At 42.7% G+C, this 25,560-nt stretch overlaps 1 protein-coding gene and 1 long non-coding RNA gene across 2 annotated transcripts; one reads left to right on the top strand and one right to left on the bottom strand.

Annotated features, from left to right (window-relative positions):
• Positions 1–1,527: 1,527 nt before the first annotated feature.
• prss16 (serine protease 16) lies at positions 1,528–25,537 on the bottom strand. The gene is made up of 9 exons (XM_055939261.1): positions 25,246–25,537; positions 24,909–25,099; positions 22,754–22,986; positions 18,293–18,428; positions 8,386–8,500; positions 5,268–5,475; positions 2,359–2,449; positions 2,025–2,227; positions 1,528–1,830 (listed from the first exon to the last, which is right to left on the bottom strand). Exons 1-9 carry the CDS (start codon positions 25,438–25,440, stop codon positions 1,718–1,720), a joined length of 1,485 nt encoding a protein of 494 aa, XP_055795236.1. The 5' UTR covers positions 25,441–25,537; the 3' UTR covers positions 1,528–1,717.
• Positions 11,818–18,181, top strand: LOC129866105 (uncharacterized). The gene is made up of 3 exons (XR_008761465.1): positions 11,818–12,042; positions 12,192–12,284; positions 17,930–18,181. It is a non-coding gene; the product is annotated as an uncharacterized LOC129866105 (long non-coding RNA).
• Positions 25,538–25,560: the final 23 nt, after the last annotated feature.

The raw sequence follows: 25,560 nt of genomic DNA, 5'->3' as shown, positions 1-25,560 counted from the left end.
TTATTTGCAGTATAATTTAAAAACGATTTGAATTAGGCCAGGGCAGTTCTTAAAGAGCAATGGCTATTTTGATCCAATTTCTGTAGAGGTGTGCGCAGAATGTTTTGATATTTTGTAGTGACTTTTTCAAACTAAACAAGCATGCTACCAACAGTATATAGCGAGTACCTGTCCATGCATTCAGAAAGATTGATTGTATATTCGAAACAATTTAAAAGTAGGATAAACGCAGCCCACACTATGCAAAAGACAAATTGTTGTTCAATATTTAGTTCAATAGATTATTCTGTTTCTATGTCCTGCCTTGGTATGTCCCACTCTTATCGCACAGCAATACTGTGTAGACTACCCATACGTTCACATATTTTACATAAACTACCACTGTGTTGGCAGGATGTTTTAGTCTTTAGCAGTAATTTATGATGTATCTGGAAAATGATTTGTGTCAGTTTCTATATGATTAAACAATTGCACATTGTTGACCTGTCAGTAGAACGTTTGAATTCAACAATATTTTGCATCAACTTTTCCCCTAACCTAAATATGATGGACTGCCCATGAATTCTGAAACATTGTAAAGAAAATAGAATTACAACCACTGGGAAATGTGGAAACATTGATCTAACCAGTGTGCCCCCAGCAGGAATAGGGTAGCCTAGTTACAGTAACATACATAGGCCTACTTCAATGTCAAATATAAACTGTTCACCTGTTAATTAAATTTGACTGTATATTATAAACTGCGCTGCCTGTGGCATTGCAAAACTTGAAATATATATTTAACCTTTCTATTTAAACTACTAGGTTTAAATAAACGAGAGATGTGCATGGTCATTAGTTGTATGGCTACTTCAGGAATATGAACCCATCACAGCCTGCAATGGTCATGAAAATAAAATATGAAAAAGATTGCTATGTAATTATTTTAGATTCTAAAAATAAAACTTGTCCACGTACATTTTGTACATATGCAGTTTATGAGGCCCCAGATGTTTCAGAGTTCACACCCCACCCCCTGTGTTGCTGTGGGTTGAATCCAGGGGACTGGGGGAGTAGTGGCCCTGCTGGGATATAGAAAGGGGATTGTGAAAAGAAACACTGTGGCGAGAGAGAAAGATTGGAGAGAGAGAGAATACAGCTGTGTTAGGATCATGTCCTGGAGAGGGATTTTGCAGTATCACTGAATCTCAAGCTCTTAAGGACAAAATCTCCCCATATATTCTTGACCAGGGCAAATATGAACTGAAAGATATACTGTAACACAGCCCCTCTGCTGTGGAGTGACTGTATTTCCAGAATGTTGTTTGTGTTTGACACGTCATCTTCTGGCATTTTTGTAGGACATAATCATGGTTCTCATACTGTCATAGTGCCAATAGAGAGAGCATCATTTATGCATTTTCCTGCCGATATTTCACAAGGGTAGACAGCCAGACATTGTGAAGTGCACCGACTGTCTGGGAAAAAACTATTCAGTAATATTGGGAAATACACTTTATTTTGAAAGAATTTACTGGAAGAGGATAGTGTAAATCAAATCTGATTAATCTCTTAAAAGTTTTATTTGTCATGTACAAGGAGACAACATTACATTGATATAATCAATAGTCCTTACATTCTTATAGCACAGTCACTATTGTACAACTGTGGTCATTTTCTTTCTCCAAACAAACATAAATCCTTCTCCTTCAGCCTGATTGACCACCGTGGCTGTCTCTCACTTCTCCTTCAGCCACTTCTGTAGGAGCTGGAAGACGTGTTCCCGAGCCAGGGTCAGCTGGGGAAGATCCTCAGCTCTGGCAGGGTACATGTTGGCACAGTGGGCTGTTCCTGGATCAGAGTGAGTGATATATATATATGAGAGAGAGAGATAGAGATTGCTGTTATACAGTGACATGACACAGCTGCTCTCTTGATCTCTTCATGTACAAAGCATTTGTCAGATGCTGAAAGGACCTACATGTAGTCACAAGACACCATAGACATCAGTTGAAGGATAGAACGGACCAACGTTGAGCCCTCACCCTTTATGAAGATGGCAGGGAGGTCATCTGAGATGCTAGAGGTGATGCCCAGGGCATGCCAGGGGTCGATGGAACCGTTGGGGAAAACTATTCTCGTGGCACGGATGTTGTAGCTGCCGTAGTTCTCATTGGTCTGGTCTATTCCAGCATAGAGTGTCTTAGCGCTGATGTTGAAATTGTCCTGACACTGTTCCACATGGTACCTGCCAGAGAGGGAAGGGATGGAAAGAGAGGAGAGGCGCCCATTGATCCAGTTATTCCACAGAGAGACATTCCTTCACTAGTACACACACACCTGGAGGAGAATACTTGTCAGCATTAAATAAGTACTCACTGGAGGCCAAAGCCACCGAAGGGCTGGTTAGGAGAATCAGTGGTCTGGAAGTAACCAAACTCAGTGCAGGTCTGGTATGTCCACTGTCTCCCTGGATACACAGAGATACATACATACACACACTGCCTATGGAAAGTATTCAGACCCCTTGAATGTTTCCACGTTTTGTTAGGTTACAGCCTTATTCTCAAATTGATCAAATTGTTATTTTTCCTCATCAATCTACACACACACACACAATACCCCATAACGGCAAAGCAAAAACAGTTTAGACACTGCTAATTTATTTAAAAAAAATATATATATTAAATTTACACAAGTATTCAGATCCTTACTCAGTACTTTGTTGAAGCACCTTTGGCAGCAATTACAGCTTCACGTCTTATTGGGTATGACGCTACAAGCTTGGCACACCTGTATTTGGGGAGTTTCTCCCATTCTTCTCTGCAGATCCTCTCAATCTCTGTCAGGTTGGATGGGGAGCATCGCTGCACAGCTATTTTCAGGTCTCTCCAGAGATGTTAGATCGGGTTCAAGTCCGGGCTCTGGCTGGGACATTCAGAGACTTGTCCTGTAGCCACTCCTGTGTGGTCTTGGCTGTGTGCTTAGGGTTGTTGTCCTGTTGGAAGGAGAACCGTCGCCCCAGTCTGAGGTCCTGAGCAGGTTTTCATCAAGGATCTCTCTGTAGTTTGCTTCGTTCATCTTTGCCTCGATCCTGACTAGTCTCCCAGTCCCTGCCGGTGGAAAACATCCCACGGCATGATGCTGCCACCACCATGCTTCACGGTAGGGGCGGTGCCAGGTTTCCTCCAGACGTGACACTTAGCATTCAGGCCAAATAGTTAAATATTGGTTTCATTAGACCAGATAATCTTGTTTCTCATGGTCGGAGAGTCTTTAGGTGCCTTTTGGCGAACTCCAAGCGGGCTGTCATGTGTCTTTTATTGAGGAGTGGCTTTCGTCTGGCAGCTCTACCATAAAGGCCTGATTGGTGGAGTGCTGCAGAGATGGTTGTCCTTCTGGAAGGTTCTCCCACCTCCACAGAGGAACTCTAGAGCTCTGTTAGAGTGACCATCGGGTTCTTGGTCACCTCCCTGACCAAGGCCCTTCTCCCCTGATTGCTCAGTTTGGCCGGGTGGCCAGCTCTAGGGAGAGTCTTGGTGGTTCCAAACTTCTTCCATTTAAGAATGATGGAGGCCACTGTGTTATTGGGGACCTTCAATGCTACAGAAATGTTTTGGTACCCTTCCTCAGATCTGTGCCTCGACACAATCCTGTCTCGGAGCTCTATGGACAATTCCTTCGACCTCATGGCTTGGTTTTTGCTCTGACATGCACTGTCAACTGTGGGACCTTATATAGATTGTGTGTACCTTTCCAAATCATGTCCAATCAATTAATTTACCACAGGTGGACTCCAATGAAGTGGTAGAAACATGTCAAGGATGATCAATGGAAACAGGATGCACCTGAACTCAATTTCGAGTCTCATAGCAAAGGGTCTGAATACTTGTAAATAAGTTACTTCTGTTTTTTATTGAAAAAATTTCTAAAAACCTGTTTTCGCTTTGTCATTATGGGGTATTGTGTGTAAATTGCTGAGGAATTTATTTGATCCATTTTAGAATAAGGCTGTAACGTAACAAAATGTGGAAAAAGTCAAGGGGTCTGAATATTTTCAGAAGGCACTGTACATATTGTAGGGGCCAATCAACACTGTCAGTTCCAGTATATTTAGTTATAAAATAATAATTTGTATGTACATCTCCGGTGACTTCAACTTGTCTGATTCACTAGAGCAAATATGTGTCTCACTAGAACAAATGTTAGCTTTCAACTTTATTGCTTAAATTATATAGTAATACCACAAGACTTGAATGACAGATTAAGTTGTCCAAAATAATTTGAGGGAAAAACTATTTACTGTTCAATGTACTGTTTTGTGCCTTTGAGCAAAGACAAAGAAAGTAAAGTGAGAGGGAGCAAAGTTACCAGGAAGAGAGGGAGAGAGAAGGGAAAAGTGGGTGGTTTACAGAAGCTCCGGGCGGCTCTTTAAAAGCCCACTTCCTGTCCCAGTGATCCCCACTAAACCAATAAGCCCTCCCAGCCAAGGAAACTATCCCTGGGAACCACGGCCACAGCCAAAGGCCAGAGCACAACATGGAAACTGGTTGAACATTATTACTAACCGAACACAACCTATGACAGGGCTCTAACCAAAGTTCTAGATCAGAGGATATAGAGAGACAACACTATCCACTGTAAAACTAAAAGGAATATATGTAAAATGCCTGTCTTAGCAAATGCACGCATGCACACACACGCAGACAAACAAACACATGTACGCACACAACCCCACTGTAAAGCAGTATAACAAGGAGGGATCTTTCTTTAACGCCGAATAATACTATTAAAAGTGTATAAAACACACTTTACACGCTGCAGAGGCAACAGGAGCCAAACCTGCTCTAGCTCCAGGCCATCACTTGTACTCTTCATTTTCTTCACAAAACATATAGCATGAGATAGTCCATTGAAATGGTGTGTACGGTGATCACCATTCAAATTTAGCAAAGCAAATAATTGTGCAAATAGCAATGTAAATAAAAGCCTTATGGACAAGGATCCCCTGGACCAGTATTGAGTGACGGCATCAGTGTTCCTCAGCGTGTTAACTGCTGATAAAACAGGTTTGGCTTCTTCTGTCCCTTGGCATTGTACAGAGTTGGTTTTATTGAGGACATTGACATACATCTCCAGAGAGATGCTCTACCCCTTCCCTCTCACCACTCCAACCCCTCTCCAACTATGGGATCCTTTGCCCCTCGCATCCCCAGGCTTAGGGTCCTTTGCCCCTCTCCCCCCGCACCTCCCCCGCAGTGCGGTCCTTTACCACTCTACCCCCTCACCTCCCCCACCATGGGGTCCGCTATAGGATGTGTTCCTGAGGTCCTGAAGGTTAGCGTTGTAGGTGAGGTCTTTAAAACAGGGCTTAAGAAGGTGGGTAATGGTTCTGAGGCGAACAAAAGCAGCGAAGCGGTAGTAGGGGTCTCCCAGAGAGGCATCGGACATCACACCACACACAGTCTTAATGGTGCAGTTCGTGTCCAACACATGCTGCAATGACACAACATCATGGTTACTCACTACAACTGTGGGTGGAAGTCTGTAGATTCTCATTGACTACCGCTGTCTATATACAGTACCAGTCAAAAGTTTGGACACACCCACTCATTCCATTTTTTTTTATTTTTTTTTTACTATTTTCTACAATGTAGAATAATAGTGAAGACATCAAAAGCTGTCATCAAGGCAAAGGGTTTAACACTTTTTTGATTACTACATGATTCCATATGTGTTATTTCATAGTTGATGTCTTCACTATTATTCTACAATGTAGAAAATGAATGTGCCCAAACTTTTGACTGGTACTGTACTTCACTGGTATCATACAGAGCTATACATTTCTACTAAGTATGCTAAGCAGCTATGGTACACGTGAGATCTTTAGTTAGTTACATATTTACTACAACTGGGTTCGACACAGAGCTGTATAAATTAACCCCACCTGTGACCATCACAAGAAAACATGTCTATGTTTAGATCTCTGCTATATTAAGTTAATACATGGAAGAAAAAATAATAACCTTATAAACATTGTTTCATAAGATTACATCATTTCCTTCCTATTTTCTGAGCCACACATTGCTCAACCATGCAGGGGTATTAGACGTTTTGGTTATCTGCTTTACTCCCTATACAAATTCCTCAATGGTACCTGAACCCCCAGCCCCTATCCACCCCTCTGGGTGCTGGAGCCAACCAATCACTTTATTAGTGTGTTGTTCTGTGAAGTTCATACAAAACCACTCCTTTTAAAGCAGCTCTCTGCTCTGAGGCCAGGAAACTGGAGCCTGTCTGAATCCAAAGGCTCTTTTGTGCCCTTTTTCCACATTATTGGTAATTGGACTCACATCTCCACCGGCAACAAGCCACAGAGAGAATCGCCATGGTGACCACAAAAGACCCCTGGGAAAATGGTCAGATCTCTAAGCTCAGACCCCCCTCTCTGGCCTCGCTTCCTGAGGTAAAGACAGACACTACTTGGTTATGAGAGGGGTCACGGTTTCAGATAGGGGTGCATGAAAGCCCAGAGAACCGCCAGGAGAGCCTCTTTTCTGGGCCACAAACCTGGGCCTCTCGCTTTGGAAGAATTGCGGTTTTATTTCCTCCCTTGGGCTTCAGCTTTGAGCTACCTGTCCCTTCTTCCTCAACCCCATTTCCAGTGGTGTAAAGTACTAAAGTTAAATCACTACTTAAATATTTTTTTTTATGTATCTGTACTTTACTATTTATATTTGGACTACTTTAACTTTACTACATTCCTAAGAAAAGTATATATTTTTTTAACCTTTATTTAACTAGGCAAGTCAGTTAAGAACAAATTCTTATTTTCAATGACGGCCTAGGAACAGTGGGTTAACTGCCTTGTTCAGGGGCAGAACGACAGATGTTTTACCTTGTCAGCTCGGGGATTTGATCTTACAACCTTTCTGTTACTAGTGTAACCGTTGTGAAATGGCTAGCTAGTTAGCGGTGGCGTGCGCTAATAGCGGTTCAATCGGTGACGTCACTCGCTCTGAGACCTTGAAGTAGTTGTTCCCCTTGCTCTTCAAGGGCCGCGGCTTTTGTGGCGCGATGGGTAACGATGCTTTGAGGGTGGCTGTTGTTGATGTGTGCAGAGGGTCCCTGGTTCGAGCCCAGGTAGGGGCGAGGAGAGGGACGGAAGCTATACTGTTATACACTAGGCTACCTGCCGCCCCGATGTATTTTCAGTGGTGGAAAAAGTACTCAATTGTCATACTTAGAAAACAACTTAAGTTAAAGTGAAAGTCACCCAGTAAAATACTACTTGAGTAAAAGTCTAAAAGTATTTGGTTTTAAATATACTTAAGTATCAAAAGTAAAACTGTAAATCATTTCAAATCCCTTATATTAAGCAAACCAGACGGCATAATTTTCCTGTGTTTCAATTTATGGATCGCCAGAGGCACACTCCAACACTCAGACATAACTTACAAACGAAACATTTGTGTTTGTGAGTCCGCCAGATCATAGGCAGTAGACCAATGATGTTCTCTTGATAAGTGAGTGAATTGGACAATTTCTGTAGGCAATAGACCAATGATGTTCTCTTGATAAGTGAGTGAATTGGACAATTTCTGTCCTGCTAAGTATGAAAAATGTAACGAGTACTTTTGGGTGTCAGGGAAAATGTAGAAAAACGTATTTTTGTAAAGTAAAAAGTACATTATTTTCTTTAGGAATGTAGTGAAGTAAAAGTAGTCAAACATATAAATAGTAAAGTAAAGTACAGATACCCCAAAAAAACTAGTTAAGTAGTACTTTAAAGTATTTTTACTAAAGTACTTTACACCACTGTGCACTTTTTACTCCATACATTTTCGCTGACACCCAAAAGTAAAATTTTGAATGTTTAGCAGGACAGGAAAATGGTCTAATTCATACACTTATCAAGAGAACACCCCTGGTCATTCCTGCTGCCTCTGATCTGGCGGACTCACTAAGCACATGCTTCATTTTTAAATGATATCTTAGTGCTGGAGCGCTCCCCTGGCTATCCATACATTTTAAACACAAGAAAACGAGGCTGTCTGGTTTAATTAATATAAGAAATGTTAAATGATTTATACTTTTACTTTTGATACTTATTATATACGTATATTTTAGCAATTACATTTACTTTTAATACTTAAGTATATTTAAAAGTAAATACTTTTAGACTTTTACTCAAATAGTATTTTACTGGGTGACTTTCACTTTTACTTGAGTCATTATCTATTAATGTATCTTTACTTTTACTAAAGTAAAACAATTGGGTACTTTTTCCACCACTGCCCATTTCAGCCCTAAACTACCCTAATCCTGATTCAAAATGGTTCCTCTCCTAGGTCAACCAGGCTCCTTATACCCTGAAATGACATACTGTCCACAAACCTCTCTTACCTCAAATTCTCTATTGTCATTGTTGTATTGGACTGTGTTCATAATGTTGTCTGCCAGGGCATCTAGGATGTATGCCCGGTCCTTCTCTGACTGGATCTGCAGTTTTGAACATAAACTGAGAGACAGAGAATGAAAGAGTGAGAGTGAGCGAGAGAGAGAGTGAGCTGTGTTACAGAGACCGAGGGCCACTGCTGATGACAGTATAGAGTATACACATTCATGGAACTAGTCCTCTGTATAAGTAAGCCTGGCACGCAAACAACCTCATCTTATACACTAGGTCACTATTGTTCTGTTTTAGAGTCCATTTGACACTCACATTAGCTCACTCCTTTCTATCTAGTAATTTTTGTACAAGTGGAAAGGAGCCCCAAGGTACTCCTGACGCTTACAGTATATACATCAGTGGAGGCTCCTCAGAGAAGGAAGTGGAAGACCATCCTCCTCAGTGAATTTTTGTATTTTATATTTCACCTTTATTTAACCAGGTAGGCTAGTTGAGAACAAGTTCTCATTTGCAACTGCAACCTGGCCAAGATAAAGCAAAGCAGTTCGACACATACAACAACACAGAGTTACACATGGAATAAACAAACACACAATCAATAATACAGTAGAAAAGTCTATATACAACATGATCAATTTAAAAAATAACATTTAAAAATGTATCCTTTTTAGATAAAACTACACTAAATATATTCATATGTCACCAAATAATTGATTAAAATACACTGTTTGCAATGAAGGTATACAGTAACTTCAACAGCACTGTCTGGGCTAGCACCATGGTGTAGCCTAAGGACAGCTAGCTACATTGACTTTAATACAAAACCTAGGAGGCGGGTAGGCCTCACCCCCTTCCATAGACATACATGGTAATTATGACCACTTCCGGAGGACGTCCTCCAACCAATCAAAGCTTTTGCAGTATGAACTGACATGTTGTCCATCCAATCATAGATGTAGGATCAGAGAACGAACCTAGATTGTTGTATTGGGATTGTGCCACAGAGCATTGTGGGGATTCTAGGTGTTGAGAAGTTTGGTAACATTGTTGGATAGAGATTAAGAGTGAAGAGTTATAGTTGAGCATTTTTGGGACATTATTCAATTTAAATTCGTTATTTTTTAATTACAGGAGATGGAGGAGGTATATTATAAATTGTTTTATTGGGTTTAGAACGTTATTTCTGTGTACAGTTAGTGCAATTGATTTACATTTGCCTTGCTAACTTCAGTAGCTAGCTAGCTAACGTTACCAGCATGAGTGTGCTGTTTTCTCAACCCGAATGGTAGAATGGCCAACGCTGCCGAAAATGTTGTGGCCTTTTTGTTGAAGAACCCCTTTCACTCTCTGGGGTACACGGAAAAGGTGCAAATTAAAAGGGAGGGTCGACCTCTGCCTGAGATCAGTTATATGAAGAAGAATGAAAAGGTGAGGGCATTCAATACAAACTGGTGTCAAATGTGTAACGTACACTCACCCCATTCCGTACAAATGTGCGCAACCGCAACATTCAAACGAGGCTACAAAGAAAACTAATGGGACTGTAGCGACTGTGTTGACTTCAAAATCGGGGGTGTGAACTAGGTTTCTATTCAAGCGTTGATCGACATGGTAATGGCTCTATAGTATTGGAGAAAAGTTTAAAAAAACGGACCCTCCGTTACATCGTGGCGTGTCATGTCGTAACGTACAGCACGCATAAAGCAACTATTTCTGTCTTACAATCTCTCTCCACCAGGTGTATCACTTCTCTCATCCTTTAAAAACAAGAAATGGACAGTGACCGGGGTAAGGGGGGATACCTAGTCATTTTTTGCTTCATCATTGCATGCGATCATCATTCTCAAAGCCGCTGTTTACTTCTAAGATCACTTTAGCACCGCCCTAAAAACCCGATTCAAATTCGACACAAACCTTCAAATAGGTATGTAATCACACATTATATAAACTCTTTATAGTGTTTTATTTACATTATAGAGGCGATAAGGTGATAAGTTGGACAGATCGAGTGAAAAAAAGCCATTTTCCCACACGACATCTCTCCTTCTCACTGTCACGCATTAGTTTTGCTTGCCCACCCCATTTTTAAAAAGACCTGACGGTGCTCATTACCTGCTTGAATTATGCAGAAACGGGCAGTGTTTAGGTCATGTAATTGATTCTGTTGGAAAGGGGAGAAATTGTGCTTTAAAATGGTATTGATATTACAGTTGATCTGGAAGTATTACGTTTTTGTGTGCGCTAAAATAAGGGCAATTGTACGGACCAAGGCGATGTACGAGTTTACGTTAGCTGGCTAACAGGGAGCCTATCATCAAGCCGCCTGTAATTGCACGTTACGATGTTTTCTTTACATGCTGAACATCTTAACTGGGATGTTGAAAACAATTCCAAATGAGTTGATAGCTTCCATCGCATCATCCAGTAACATTTAGATTAGAGAGCTTGATGCAGCTAATTTTTTCGCGTGCGCTCAAGTAGGGTTTGCACTGTCCTCTGGTATGTATTTAACAAAGATATCAAAGTCACTCCGGACAGACAAGTAAAAACTCATGACGTAAATGGTGCAGCAGCCTAGGCTACACCGAAACATTAGAGATCTGACATGCTGTATGGGATGAAAACGAGACGATTTTTCTGTCTGATCAACTGTAGGCTACTAATAAGAGCAGCTGCATACATCCTATGCGCCCTGCCCATCTGGTCAGGGTAAACTAATTGGTAACGTTATTTATTTATAGTCCATTTGTGTGTCAGCAGAAAATTTGAATGTGATCAAATTTAGAATATATTCAAAATTGGGCTGGCTAGACTGCCTATACTTTTTTAAATCCAAAATTATCTGGAATTAATCAACATAATAGTGATGGCAGATGCAATATTTATTTATTTACAAAGCCTACAGTTGCATAGGCCTGCAGGATGCAAACATGCATAAAGCAAGCTCAGCCCTGTGAGTTCTATTGTCTTCCAGTTGTTGTCTATGTGTCTGGGTAGAGGAAACCCCCCTTCTAATCTAGTCTAAATATAATTCATATGAACAAATATAAGGTAGATGCAGTTTGACAGGGTTTTCATCCCCCCCAGGGCCAGGAGTTTTTTAATAACCATGTGACTTGATTATGAAAAACTGGTCCCATCATGCCCATATAAAACCTTCTACAACTGATTAATCACTGTCATACCTTATAGGGTCCAGAGTTTTCCTAGTTCAGTTAACATATAAGGAAAAACTCCAGGCCCCTGGGGGTAAAAATTGCCCCAAGGCTCTGGGACCTATGGTGCCACCAGTCTGCTTGCAGTTGTCAGTTATCATCAGGTATGTGGATGATCAGGGCTTTATTCAGGAACCTTTCTCGGGCTACTTTGATGTGTCAAGTGGTCAAGATGCACAGTCTGTGTTTGACTTTTTTGAGATGTCTGAGTTTAAGTTCATAGAGAAACTCGTTGTCCAAACCTACGATGGCGCAGCTGTAATGGAATGTATCTGCTATTTGTATTTACAGCCAAGTCCCCTCCTGTTCCCTGATTAAGCAGTGATGACCACTCCACTCCACTACCATCAACATTCTCCTGACATGAACTGAAGCCACGACTTCTCATGTGCCCACACATCCACTGGCACATTGAGTGTTTCCCTTCCAAGCACTGTGAGTACCCCTATCCATTTCCTCACATTACTGTATGTAGAGTCAATCACATACACAATCACATTATTACACTTTGCTTGGACTAACTCATTCTTAGCTCTTTTGTCTAACTGTGTAGTGTGTTGTGTTATTGTTTTTTGTCTTCCCAGTAAAATCCTGTCCAGCACTGGTCAAGCCTCTGAACATCTCAACTCATGCCTCATAACCTGCTGTGATCACTGCTGTGATCCCTTTCCAACACTGTAAGTAGCCCTCTCATTCCCATTCCCCATCATATTGTACTGTAAATGTCGTTATTAAATGCTTTAGGTTAAAATAATTTGTCTATGATTTTTAAAACGCACTTTGTGGTCTCCGTGCGTTCCGCGCCTATACTGTGAGTCTCCCATCCACCTCAATTTTAAGTCACCAGCCTCCACTGATATACATACACAAACATAAAACTACCTCAAAGTGTAAGAAGAGTCCAAATTTGGTGGTACCAAATGCACTCCATTGATATAAGTGATATGTTGCAACAGACTGACAGAAGGAAATACTTGACCCATCCCGTCAGCTAGGTTTAAGATAACAGGTTAAGACAACGTAATAATTTCATACAGAAGCGTTCGAAAATAAATTCATTGGACTCCGCGCCGGAGTGAAAATGACGGCGTGAATGGTAGCAGTACAGAAGTTCGCCATCAAAGCTGAAATTTAATACGATTGTGTTCATTTTACACTAACTGCTCAGCAAACACATAGCATACACTGTTTTACTGTCATTTTATTCATTTAAACGTTTTTCTAATTCTCTAAAGCCAATTTATTACTTGATTTCCCGAACACTGGTTAACTTTTCAATGCTGATCCTGTAGAATCAGCCATGGCGCTGGTGCAATGAGTGTGTTTATTTTTGAACGCTCCGCATGGATTTATTATGTTGTTTTAGCCTGTATTTTTTTCGACCTAGCCTGTCAGTTTAATATAACCAGGATATTACACGGGTCCCTCACACCCATAACCAGGGGATCATGAAGTCGTTCGTCATGGTGACAGTGATTGGGTTGAGGGGGGCTGCCTAGGGGTTAGTGTGGGGTGGGGCTGGCACAATTACCGTGTAACCGACGTTTATGGATGAAGACCAGCATGAAAATAAAATAACCGTCATAACATAAAATAAATATGAACAGCTGAATGAACACGGGACAGCTGGGCATTAGTGTGGTTGAGTCCGTTTCTGCTGTAAGATGGACTCTTAACAATGTGATTAAACTTTGTTTCTCCTTTCTGAAACAAGCAAGGTATTGCAGCAAATGAGTCTTCGGTTGCATAGGCAACACCCCCTCTCTGCAGCAGCAGCACACATTGGGTGCGTTCGTAAATATACTCTGGTTATCTACTCCGATTTCAGAGCACTCTCGCCTGAGTGTGCAGAGCGCAGAATAACTGATGAACTTGCGAACGCTCAACGCCCGTTGTATATGGCCGGTGCCAGTAAACGTCAGCAAAAAAAGTGTAATTAAATTGTTGACACGATCACAGTTAGTCACAAACGCTCTGGATAACATGAAAACAGCCTAACCAGCTCTGCTAGGGCGAGTAAAAAGGTGTTCTCTCATTTGAGCCAGCTAGCCAAAGTTAGCCAGTTAGCTTGGGTGCTTGACTGACGTTGTGAGGTAAGAACGCTCAGATCAACCCTACTCCTCAGCCAGAGTGTCCAGTGAGTGCTCTGAACATTCAGAGCGCGAAACGCTCTGAATTTACAAAAGGACAATCTGACAGCGCTCTGAATTTACGAACGGCCAGAGCGCACTCTGAGTGCCTTCTGGCACTCCAGATTGAATTTACAAACACACCCAGAAATAGAATGAATAGAACGGGCTTGGAACCTCTAACCCTGGCAATTTGACTGGTAAACTCATGATTACTCGTAATGGCTGCCTGGTATTGTGATGTAATAATTTCTTTGGCAATGGAATGTCATTTTTGTAATGTCAGTTAAGTTGTAACAACAAATCACGGCACATATTGATGAGTACACTTCCTGCTTTTACTTCCCCCAATGGCCGCCAGTCCACCCATTATACCCATCATTGACGTGAATTGGGACGACTGTTCTATTCATTCTATTTAAGGACTCAGGAGCAGAGGAGAAAATGTGAGGTAATGTGTGTTTTTCTAACATTGGGCTAGCAAATTACCGTCATCCAAAAGCCCTAGAGGGTTGTTGATTGTGTTGTCATTAGTCACCGCCCACAACAGGCACAGTCCCACCCACTAGTTGAGGTCACATGTTGACTTTGGAAGTGACCCGTGACAGAGCGACCTCAGGACAGAACTGTGACGCTGACACTGTCTCTCTGACGCTGACACTGTCTATCTTGTGGTTAGAAAATTGGACAGACGGAGACATGGCCTACATGTACATTTGTGTTTTTGTGTGTGCGCACTTGTAGAGTGTGGTCAGGCGGCTGCCCAGACAAATGCATGGTCTATGTGTGTCAGTCTGACATCAGTAGCAGTAGCCAGACTAATAAAGCAGTCTCAGCCCACTGTTCACCATATAAAATGACCATACAGTCACTATGACAACCTGCAACAAGCACACAGAACATGCAGTAATAAGAGACTGCCCATTAAGCCAAAGACCAATGTGACCAAGGCATGCAGACATGCAAACTCATAGCCACACAAACACTTGACTAAAAGCCTTTCACTTTCAAGTCTACAAACACACCAACAAATGATACGATGAAGGTTAAGAGGTTACCGGCTAGGGAGAGGTTAACAGGGAGAGGGAGAGGTTAACAGGGAGAGGGAGAGGTTAACAGGGAGAGGGAGAGGTTAACCGGGAGAGGGAGAGGTTAACAGGGAGAGGGAAAGGCTAACCGGGAGAGGGAGAGGTTAACAGGGAGAGGGAGAGGTTAACAGGGAGAGGGAGAGGTTAACAGGGAGAGGGAGAGGTTAACAGGGAGAGGGAGAGGTTAACAGGGAGAGGGAGAGGTTAACAGGGAGAGGGAGAGGTTAACCGGGAGAGGGAAAGGCTAACCGGGAGAGGTTAACCGGGAGAGGGAAAGGTTAAGAGGGAAAGGTTAAGAGAGAGAGAGAAGGATAAGAGGGACTGAATGAAGAGGTGGAGAGTGATTCCTTTGTCCGCCTGGAGCACCAATGCCTTTCAGAGAGGTTATTGCCGTGTCTAGACTTGACAGTTCTTGCAGCTTTAGTATTCTGATCGAATTTCGAACCAGTCATACATCTACACCTACATTTAAATGTCCACAGTGTGCCCGAATTCCATTTCCCCGCACTATATTCCTGTATGCATTCTACAAAACGGTAGAATAGGTAAAATAGCATTGCTTGCTGGCTAGCTACAGTATTTAGCAGCTACAGTATTTAGCTACTGCTGATGGCCTCTATAGCTAGCTAGCCAGCAAGCTGGCAAGCAATGCTAAAGGGATTACATACGGGTTAGCATAACTATAGCCCCCAAAAAAACATTATTCTAAAAGAAACAGCCCTTTTTCAGGACCCGGTCTTTCAAAGATAATTCGTAAAAATCCAAATAACTTCAGATCTTCATTGTAAAAGGTTTAAACACTGTTTCCCATGCTTGTTCAATGAACCATAAACAGTTCATGAACATGCGCCTGTGGAATGGTCGTTAAGACACTAACAGCTTACAGACGGTAGGAAAATAAGGTCACAGTTATGAAAACTTAGAGGACACTAAAAAGAGGCCTTTCTACTGACTCTGAAAAACACCAAAAGAAAGATGACCAGGGTCCCTGCACATCTGCGTGAACATGCCTTAGGCATGCTGCAAGGAGGCATGAGGACTGCAGGTGTGGCCAGGGCAATAAAATGCAATGTCCGTATTGTGAGACGCCTAAGACCGCGCTATAGGGAGACAGGACGGACAGCTGATCGTCCTCGCAGTGGCAGACCACGTGTAACACCTGCACAGGATCGGTACATCCGAACATCACACCTGCGGGACAGATACAGGATGGCAACAACAACTGCCCGAGTTACACCAGGAACGCACAATCCCTCCATCAGTGCTCAGACTGTCCGCAATAGGCTGAGAGAGGCTGGACTGAGGGCTTGTAGGCCTGTTGTAAGGCAGGTCCTCACCAGACATCACCGGCAACAATGTCGCCTATGGGCACAAACCCACCGCCGCTGGACCAGACAGGACTGGCAAAAAGTGCTCTTCACTGACAAGTCGAGGTTTTGTCTCACCAGGGGTGATAGTCGGATTCGCGTTTATCGTCAAAGGAATGAGCGTTACACCGAGGCCTGTACTCTGGAGCGGGATCGATTTGGAGGTGGAGGGTTCGTCATGGTCTGGGGCGGTGTGTCACAGCATCATCGGACTGAGCTTGTTGTCATTGCAGGCAATCTCAACGCTGTGCGTTACAGGAAAGACATCCTCCTCCCTCATGTGGTACCTTTCTTGCAGGCTCATCCTGACATGACCCTCCAACATGACAATGCCACCAGCCATACTACTCGTTCTGTCCCTGATTTTCTGCAAGACAGGAATGTTCTGCCATGGCCAGGGAAGAGCCCGGATCTCAATCCCATTGAGCACGTCTGGGACCTGTTGGATCGGAGAGTGAGGGCTAGGGCCATTCCCCCCAGAAATGTCCTGGAACTTGCAGGTGCCTTGGTGGAAGAGTGGGGTAACATCTCACAGCAAGAACTGGCAAATCTGGTGCAGTCCATGAGGAGATGCACTGCAGAACTTAATGCAGCTGGTGGCCACACCAGATACTGACTGTTACTTTTGATTTTGACCCCCCCCTTTGTTCAGGGACACATTATTCCATTTATGTTAGTCACATGTCTGTGGAACTTGTTCAGTTTATGTCTCAGTTGTTGAATTTTGTTATGTTCATACACATATTTACACGTGAAGTTTGCTGAAAATAAACGCAGTTGACAGTGAGGACATTTCTTTTTTTGCTGACTTTATTAGCTAGCTGGCTAGCATTTATGAGGCCAGCTCACATACTAGGAAGGTATTTCCTCCAACGACTTGCCTAGCTAAACAAAGGTTAAATAAACACACATATATATGTGTGTTTATTTAACCTTTGTTTAACTAGGCAAGAAAAGGTGCCTCTAGGTCCCAAAACACAAGCTTTCTAGAGACTTGTGGGAGAAGTGCTGATGATGTTGCCCACTCTATGCGCTTTCGGTTGCCTGATTGCGTCCAGACTGAGAAATCCGCACACAATGCATCCCTGACCACCTCCTGAAGTGGTCAGCCAGATTTGAACACAATCAGACCACAAAGCGACTTTTGTGAGTCTAGACCAGTCTTTTCAATGCGATCTTCATATTCTGATAACAGAAGTCGCATGTAAGTGTGAAGTGTAGACATTACCATAGAGACAGGATCGGATGCCATGGCATCCCAACAGATTCCAGTGCGTGCCTGACATTCCGATATCTCAAGCTGCCAGTGCAGACATTGAAGGCCAAGAGAGATGAGCTGCAACCAGACCCATCTCACACCAGCACCCTCAACACACACACACACACACACACACACACACACACACACACACACACACACACACACACACACACACACACACACACACACACACACACACACACACTTAGGACAGGACAGTTAGGAGAGGAGCTGGAGTGACTGGATAATTTCCTGCCACTTGACCCCAATTTAATAACACACCTGTTTGTCCTCAGCCACACCACACACCTGTTCTGTGGTATTCCTTGTCATTCTCTACTATGTAGTGATTCTTCTTACTGGAACTATTCCAGTAGATGAGAATAACTAATTGAGGGAGCGTATATGCTTGTGGTGTAACGACCCTCAAACTCTGTCTGCCGAATTCTTTCTCTTTGCTCTTGTTTTCCTTAATAGGATGTCTTTGGGCGGAGCCGGGAGGGTCGTCAGCGAAATGGGACACACGTGGGCCCGGGTGTGTCCCGGGGATAAATACACCTCTTCCTCATTCATTGAGGAGACTCTCTCCATGCAGACACACTGTTAGATTTTGGTTGTGACCGGTTTGTTTGTTTGCTTTGGCACCCTTCATTATCACATCTATGCATGCAGCCACTCACACCATTGTTTATTGTATATAGGTTAGGTTAGTTATTAAATATATTTTTAAATATATCTCCACGTTGTCTCCCTTTTTGTTATGGGCTTTGATCCGGTTCGGGACAGTGGGCTATATTGTGAGAGACGGAGGGAGGGTAGGAAAAAGGAGAGGTGTAGTACTTGAAGTCTTTGGTGATGTTGTCGTAGTTGTTAGGGTCTTTGACGCGCTCCTGCAGGGTGTCAAAAGCCTTCTTTACCAGCAGGGGGCACTCTGGGTTCTCAGCTGCCAGGGCCCGCCACACCACCTCCAGGTATTCTGGGCAAAATGCAGAGAGAGAGAGACAACACACAGTTCAAACACGAGTCACTATGAACCAACACTATTTAAACAGAGCAAATAACATTTTGAGACAACATAAAGACATGGTGACTGTTCCAACACAGAGCCAGTAAGTCAAGTCATAATATATAATGAGTAGATTGTATTTATAGAACCCTTTCTGCCTCCAGTCTCTAAGTACCTCCCAAAGTCATACTTAAACAGTGCGTAGGAGTACTGTTCAAATAACCTGAACTTTATTTAGAATATCGTACAGTGTTCAGAGTTATAAGAGTTTTCAAACATATTGTTGAAGTGTCTCCGTCCCAGTATGGACACAGGCTAGCTCCATGTGTGGTTACCACAATAATAACCATATTATTTCAATGTTTATGACTTTCTAAAAATGATGATCTTTACAGTGGAAAAAGTAAGCCTTGTTCAGACGAACAAGAGAAAGCACTTATGGTTAAAAACACTCACTAAACCACAATGACCTGCTCATTGTTGGGAAATAGAAACTTGCGTGGACTGGGAGAAATATGACGGTATCTGACATCAGTGCAGCTTCTGTGTTTGTGTGTGTTGGTTGATCTCTAAATGTTCCCTGTCTCATCAAAAAGGGTCAGTGTGTGTTGTTATAGTTGTCCATATTCGAAGACACTGTTGCCTTGGTGACACCCTTGTCAAATCAAATCAAAGTTTATTTGTCACGTGCGCCGAATACAACAGGTGTAGACCTAAGTGAAATGCTTACAAACAGGCTCTAAACAACAGTGCAAAAAAGGTATTAGGTGAACAATAGGTAAGTAAAGAAATAAAAACAACAGTAAAAAAGACAGTGAAAAATAACAGTAGCGAGGCTATATACAGGCACCGGTTAGTCGGGCTGATTGAGGTAGTATGTACATGTAGATATGGTTAAAGTGACTGCATATATGATAAACAGAGAGTAGCAGTAGCGTAAAAGAGGAGTTGGCGGTTGGTGGGTGGCGGGTGGCGGGACACAATGCAGGTAGCCCAGTTAGCCATTTGATTATCTGTTCAGGAGTCTTATGGCTTGGGGGTAAAAACTGTTGAGAAGCCTGTTTGTCCTAGACTTGGCACTCCGGTACCACTTGCCATGCGGTAGTAGAGAGAACAGTCTATGACTGGGGTGGCTGGGGTCTTTGACAATTTTTAGGGCCTTCCTCTGGGCCGTACGCACTACCCTCTGTAGTGCCTTGCGGTCGGAGGCCGAGCAATTTCCGTACCAGGCAGTGATGCAACCAGTCAGGATGCTCTCGATGGTGCAGCTGTAGAACCTTTTGAGGATCTGAGCGGGAATAGGCTTTGTCGTGCCCTCTTCACGACTGTCTTGGTGTGTTTGGACCATTCTAGTTTGTTGGTGATGTGGACACCAAGGAACTTGAAGCTCTCAACCTGCTCCACTACAGCCCCGTCAATGAGAATGGGGGAGTGCTTGGTCCTCCTTTTCCTGTAGTCCACAATCATCTCCTTAGTCTTGGTTACGTTGAGGGATAGCTTGTTATTCTGGCACCACCCGGCCAGGTCTCTGACCTCCTCCCTATAGGCTGTCTCGTCGTTGTCTGTGATCAGGCCTATCACTGTTGTCATGATGTTGCCTGCTTGGGTACTGCAAACCCCATCCCTCTCGCCCTGCCTCTCCCTTTCCACCACAACCCATGCGGTGATCACAGAGAGATGTCGTAAATTCCTAAGAATCCCCCCACCACAAACAGTATTAAGAGAGAGGGTAAACTTTCAGGACAAAGGAATTCTCTTCCACCTCACAGAACTTGGGGTACGAACATATTTCATATTCCTGCAAAAGTATGAAAGATCGGTGGACAGTCCAGCTATGAACCGGTCCATTTGTCACCACGTGGGAAACTCATGTGAGACTGTGGGACCACATTACCATACCGCTGTTTATATAATAACCTCAGATATGAGGTTTACATCTGTGTGTTGTATAAAATGAATGAGTGAGTATGATACTGTTTGTATAATTGTGTAATATGATTTTGAACTGTTTAATGAAGGAAAATACAACTCCCTGTTGTATTTGAACTAAATCCAAGGACCGCACCTGAGCCAGTTGGGTCAGAGACCATGGGACCACCCCTCTCTGCTATCTGAATAAAAGCCAACTTTAAGAAATTACCATTTAGACCATGCTTTTCTCCATTAGGAGGAGAACGAAGGTTAAAGTACCATTGGTGAATCTTTAACCATACCACGTGGTTAAACTCTTAAGACGAATGAGAACAAGTCTTTGATATCGACTACTAGTCTGCAGCTAGGAATTCGGTATCATTGAACGCGAAGAAAGACAACTGCCGAAACATCCATTCTATAACGAATGTGACTTTGAACTCTCCACAATAACACCGAGACAGAAGGAACTCCAACAGAAACTAACTTCACTCCAACGATCAAGACACACACACACCGAGCGTAACTATATATATATTGATTGCAATTGTCCCCGAAAGAGTGAGCGTTCATGTGTAAGGATTAGCATGTCAATTGTTATAATTATGGACTCTGTAGTGAATTCTTAGTCGAACGCCATTTTCCCCTTGTCTAACAGCCGCCATGACGGTTCAGCCCACTAGGGCATATTGCTCCCATCATTTCATGTAACTATTTTAAGCTTGTTTGTTTGTTTGTTTATGCATTTCTGTGAATTAATTAGTTAGTAATAAATAAATGATTTAAGACAATTGATGTATGGATGACTCATAGTGAAGACTGGGTTCGTGCAGATAATCAACGATTTACGACGTTTGGAATGAGACTGACGTGAGGTAGAGTAAATAAATCATTAATTAGAAGACTATTGATCAGATATGAAAATATCTGAAAGGTTATATTGGGAAATTATAACTTTGTAATCTAATAACTTTCCCTGGTGCCCTCGAATTCATAGTTAATTAATTACGTTATTACTCAAGTGATCGCGTAATCCCTAATTACAGGAATCTATGATAAAAACTATAAGTCTTCAATTTAACGATAGCAAAGACACAACACTGTTGTGTCGCCTGCAAACTTAATGGTGGTGTTGGAGTCGTGCCTGTCCATGCAGTCGTGGGTGAACAAGGAGTACAGGAGGGGACTGAGCATGCACCCCTGAGGGGCTCCAGTGTTGAGGATCAGCGTGGCAGATGTGTTGCTACCTACCCAATCCCTGCCACATAAGACGAGAGTCGGAGCCGGTGTAGTACGATTCAATCTTAGCCCTGTATTGACGCTTTGCCTGTTTGATATAGCAGGATTTTTTATAAGCTTCCGGGTTAGAGTCCCGCACCTTGAAAGCGGCAGCTCTACCCTTCAGCTCAGTGTGAATGTTGCCTGTAATCCATGGCTTATGGTTGGGGTATGTACGTACAGTCACTGTGGAGACGACGTCCTCGATGCACTTATTAATAAAGCCAGTGACTGATGTGGTGTACTCCTCAATGCCATCGGAAGAATCCCGGAACATATTCCAGTCTGTGATAGCAAAACAGTCCTGTTGTTTAGCATTTGCTTCACCTGACCACTTTTTTATAGACCAAGTCACTGGTGCTTCCTGCTTTAATTTTTGCTTGTCAGGAGGATAGAATTGTGGTCGGATTTACCAAATGGAGGGCGAGGGAGAGCTCTTCCTCGAGAAACCAGTGAGACAATAGAAGAGAGAAAAGAAGAGAAAGCCAAAGACAACAACCTAGAGAGGACCCTTCACTCTTCCCCATCCACCACTATTCCTCTATCTGCCCTCCAGGGTATAACACTGACCATTATCCTCAAGTCTAATATACATAGTGACCAGTGGAGGCTGCTGAGGGGAGGACGGCTCATAATAATGGCTGGAATAGAGTCAATGGAATGCTATCAAACATATGGTTTCCATTGCCTCCATTCTAGCAATTACTATGTGCCGTCCTCCCCTCAGCAGCCTCCACTGATAGTGACAGGCTCATAGTCAGTGCATGACTATTTCCAGTTCATTATTCCATAAAATGGATCTGCCTGGGGACTATATTCAGCAAGGTGAAACATTCCGAACATTGGGATCTTCTGAAGTCCAGGCCAATCCAGGCTCAACCTTTTGTTATGCCTCTGCTGTTTATTGAGTGATTTGCTTAAGTTTATTTCAGACAAATGTTAAAATGATTGAGACACCCTCCTCCAGGTATTCTGTAACACCCTGAAACTCCTGCAGGCAGAGTGACACTGGTCATGTAGAGGAAGAGAGATGGGGACTTGGACAAGCCTGAGAGAAAATTGACAGATCACTGAGAGAAAGGAGGATTACTGTGTGTTATTATTACCTGAGAAGTTGACTGTGGCGTGGAGAGGTGCGCTGCTTGCCACAGCAGCATGAATCAGGTGGGGGTACTTGAGTCGGGACCAGGCTGCCAGCGCACCTGGGTATGACCCGCCGAATGCCACCCACTTGCTGTTGGTCAAGCCCCGTTGTTTAGCGATGACAGTGCGGAAGTGAGCCAGGTCGGCCAGAGCTTGTTGACTGCTGAGGAACCGCAGGTTCTCTGTGCTCAGGTCACTGTGAGGGACAAGACAGACAAGGGGCTAATCAAGTCAGGAGGAAGCCAGTTTGAGAGCCTCACTCAACACCTGGTTGACTATTTCTATACTCTGTATGAACAACACGTCAATCAATCCCACTAGATTCTTTGAACTAGCCAGATACAAATAATGACAGATATCCATCAGTTAAATGAGATTCATATTGAGAGAGCACAGGACACTGCTGGACAGGGGGGCTCACCTTTTAATGGAACTCTGTCACCTAGAGGTTATTTGATGAAGAACAGCCACCGTAATATAGTGATACAAGCACATTTAAAATGACTAGATAATTCTAAACATACATAAAACCATCCCATATACAGCACCAGTCAAAAGTTTGGACACACCTACTAATTCAAGGGTTTTTCTTTATTTTTACTATTTTCTACATTGTAGAATAATATTGAAGACATCAAAACTATGAAATAACACGTAAGGAATCATGTAGTAACCCAAAAATTTTAAACAAATCCAAATATGTTATATTTGAGATTCTTCAAAGTAGCCACACTTGGCATTCTCTCAACCAGCTTCATGAGGTAGTCACCTGGAATACATTTCAATTAACAGGTGTGCCTTCTTAAAAGTTAATTTGTGGAAATTCTTTCCTTCTTAATGTGTTTGAGCCAATCAGTTGTGTTGTGACAAGGTAGGGCTGGTATACAGAAGATAGCCCTATTTGATAAAAGACCAAGTCCATATTATGGCAAGAACAGCTCAAATAAGCAAAGAGAAAAAACAGTTCATCATTACTTTAAGACATGAAGGTCAGTCAATGCGGAACATTTCAAGAACTTCTTCAAGTGCAGTTCAAAAACCATCAAGCGCTATGATGAAACTGTCTCTCATGAGGACCGCCACAGGAAAGGAAGACCCAGAGTTACCTCAACTATAATGAACTTATCCTCTGTAGCAAACAGCCTCAGAAATTGCAGCCCAAATAAATGGTTCACAGAGTTCAAGTAACAGACACATCTCAACATCAACTGTTCAGAGGAGACTGCGTGAATCAGGCCTTCATGGTCGAATTGCTGCAAAGAAACCACTACTAAAGGACACCGATAAGAAGAAGAGACTTGCTTGGGCCAAGAAACATGAGCAATGGACATTAGACTGGTGGAAATCTGTCCTTCGGTCTGATGAGTCCAAATGTGAGATTTTTGGTTCCAACCGCTGTTTCTTTGTGTGATGCAGAGTAGGTGAACGGATGATCTCCGCATGTGTGGTACCCACCGTGAAGCATGGAGGAGGTGTGATGGTGTGGGGTGCTTTGCTGGTGACACTGACAATGATTTATTTAGAATTCAAGGCACACCTAACCAGCATGGCTACCACAGCATTCTGCAGCGATACGCCATCACATCTGTTTTTTCCCCCTCATCAATCTAGACACAATACCCCATAATGACAAAGCAAAAACAGGTTTGTTTTTCAACAGAACAATGACCCAACACACCTCCAGTCTGTGTAAGGTCTCTTTAACCAAGAAGGAGAGTGATGGAGTGCTGCATCAGATAGCCTGGCCTCCATAATCACCCGACCTCAACCCAATTGGTTTGGGATGAGTTGGGCCACAGAGTGAAAGAAAAGCAGCTAACAAGTGATAAGCATATGTGGGAACTGTTGGAAAGCATTCCAGGTGAAGCTGGTTGAGAGAATGCCAAGTGTGCAAAGCTTTCATCAAGGCAAAGGGTGGCTACTTCGAAGAATCTAAAATATATTTTTAATTTGTTTAACACTTGTTTGGTTACTACATGATTCCATATGTGTTATTTCATAGTTTTGATGTCTTCACTATTCTATTTTACAATGTAGAAAATAGCAAACATAAAGAAAAACCCTTGAATGTGTAGGTGTCCAAACTTTTGACTGATACTGTATATTTAAAAAACATACACTGTGGGACGACTGTCGCCGTAGAAACGATGCTCTACCATAAGGCAGAGGGCGCCGAGCTTCTTGGCATAAGTAAGCCAGGCCGACCCAGGGTTCATGGCCATCCATCCGGCGTTTATTGGACCCTCTCCGCCGATCATCAAAAACACCGGTCCTCCAGCTCTGTAGTGCGTCTCAGTTACAAGGAATTTCTGGAAATGTAATAAACAGTATGTTGTGTTATGCATGAACTAACAGACTTGATCACGCCTAGACAGTAGACAGAAAAACTAACAGGTAACTGATATCTCCATATACTGCAGTGTGAATAAGAATATAATAAAATGTCAGAACTTACTTGATTCCACACTCGACTGTCTGCACCGTTGAAGTGGTCCAGTTTTTGCGTAATCCATTGCTCCTGAAAGACAAGTTTGCCTTTTCCCTTCTGCACATCATTAGAAGGTGTATCTACTTTTATGAATTTTCTGTTACCGTCACAAGGGACACACAGACATGTTAAAGTAAAAACTATGAGCGCTTGAAAAGCCATGTTGTGACGGGCTGGGAAAAACTACCAAGGAAAGATCATAGAAAAGTTGAAAGTACTCTTTTGGAAATAGAAAGACACGTGATATTTGTTTACGTGATCATGTGAATGTTTTTTTCTTAT

This window comes from Salvelinus fontinalis, chromosome 11 (genome assembly GCF_029448725.1).
Source record: "Salvelinus fontinalis isolate EN_2023a chromosome 11, ASM2944872v1, whole genome shotgun sequence".
In the NCBI taxonomy this organism is placed as follows: domain Eukaryota; kingdom Metazoa; phylum Chordata; class Actinopteri; order Salmoniformes; family Salmonidae; genus Salvelinus; species Salvelinus fontinalis.
This window is presented reverse-complemented; position numbering and strand designations above follow the sequence as displayed.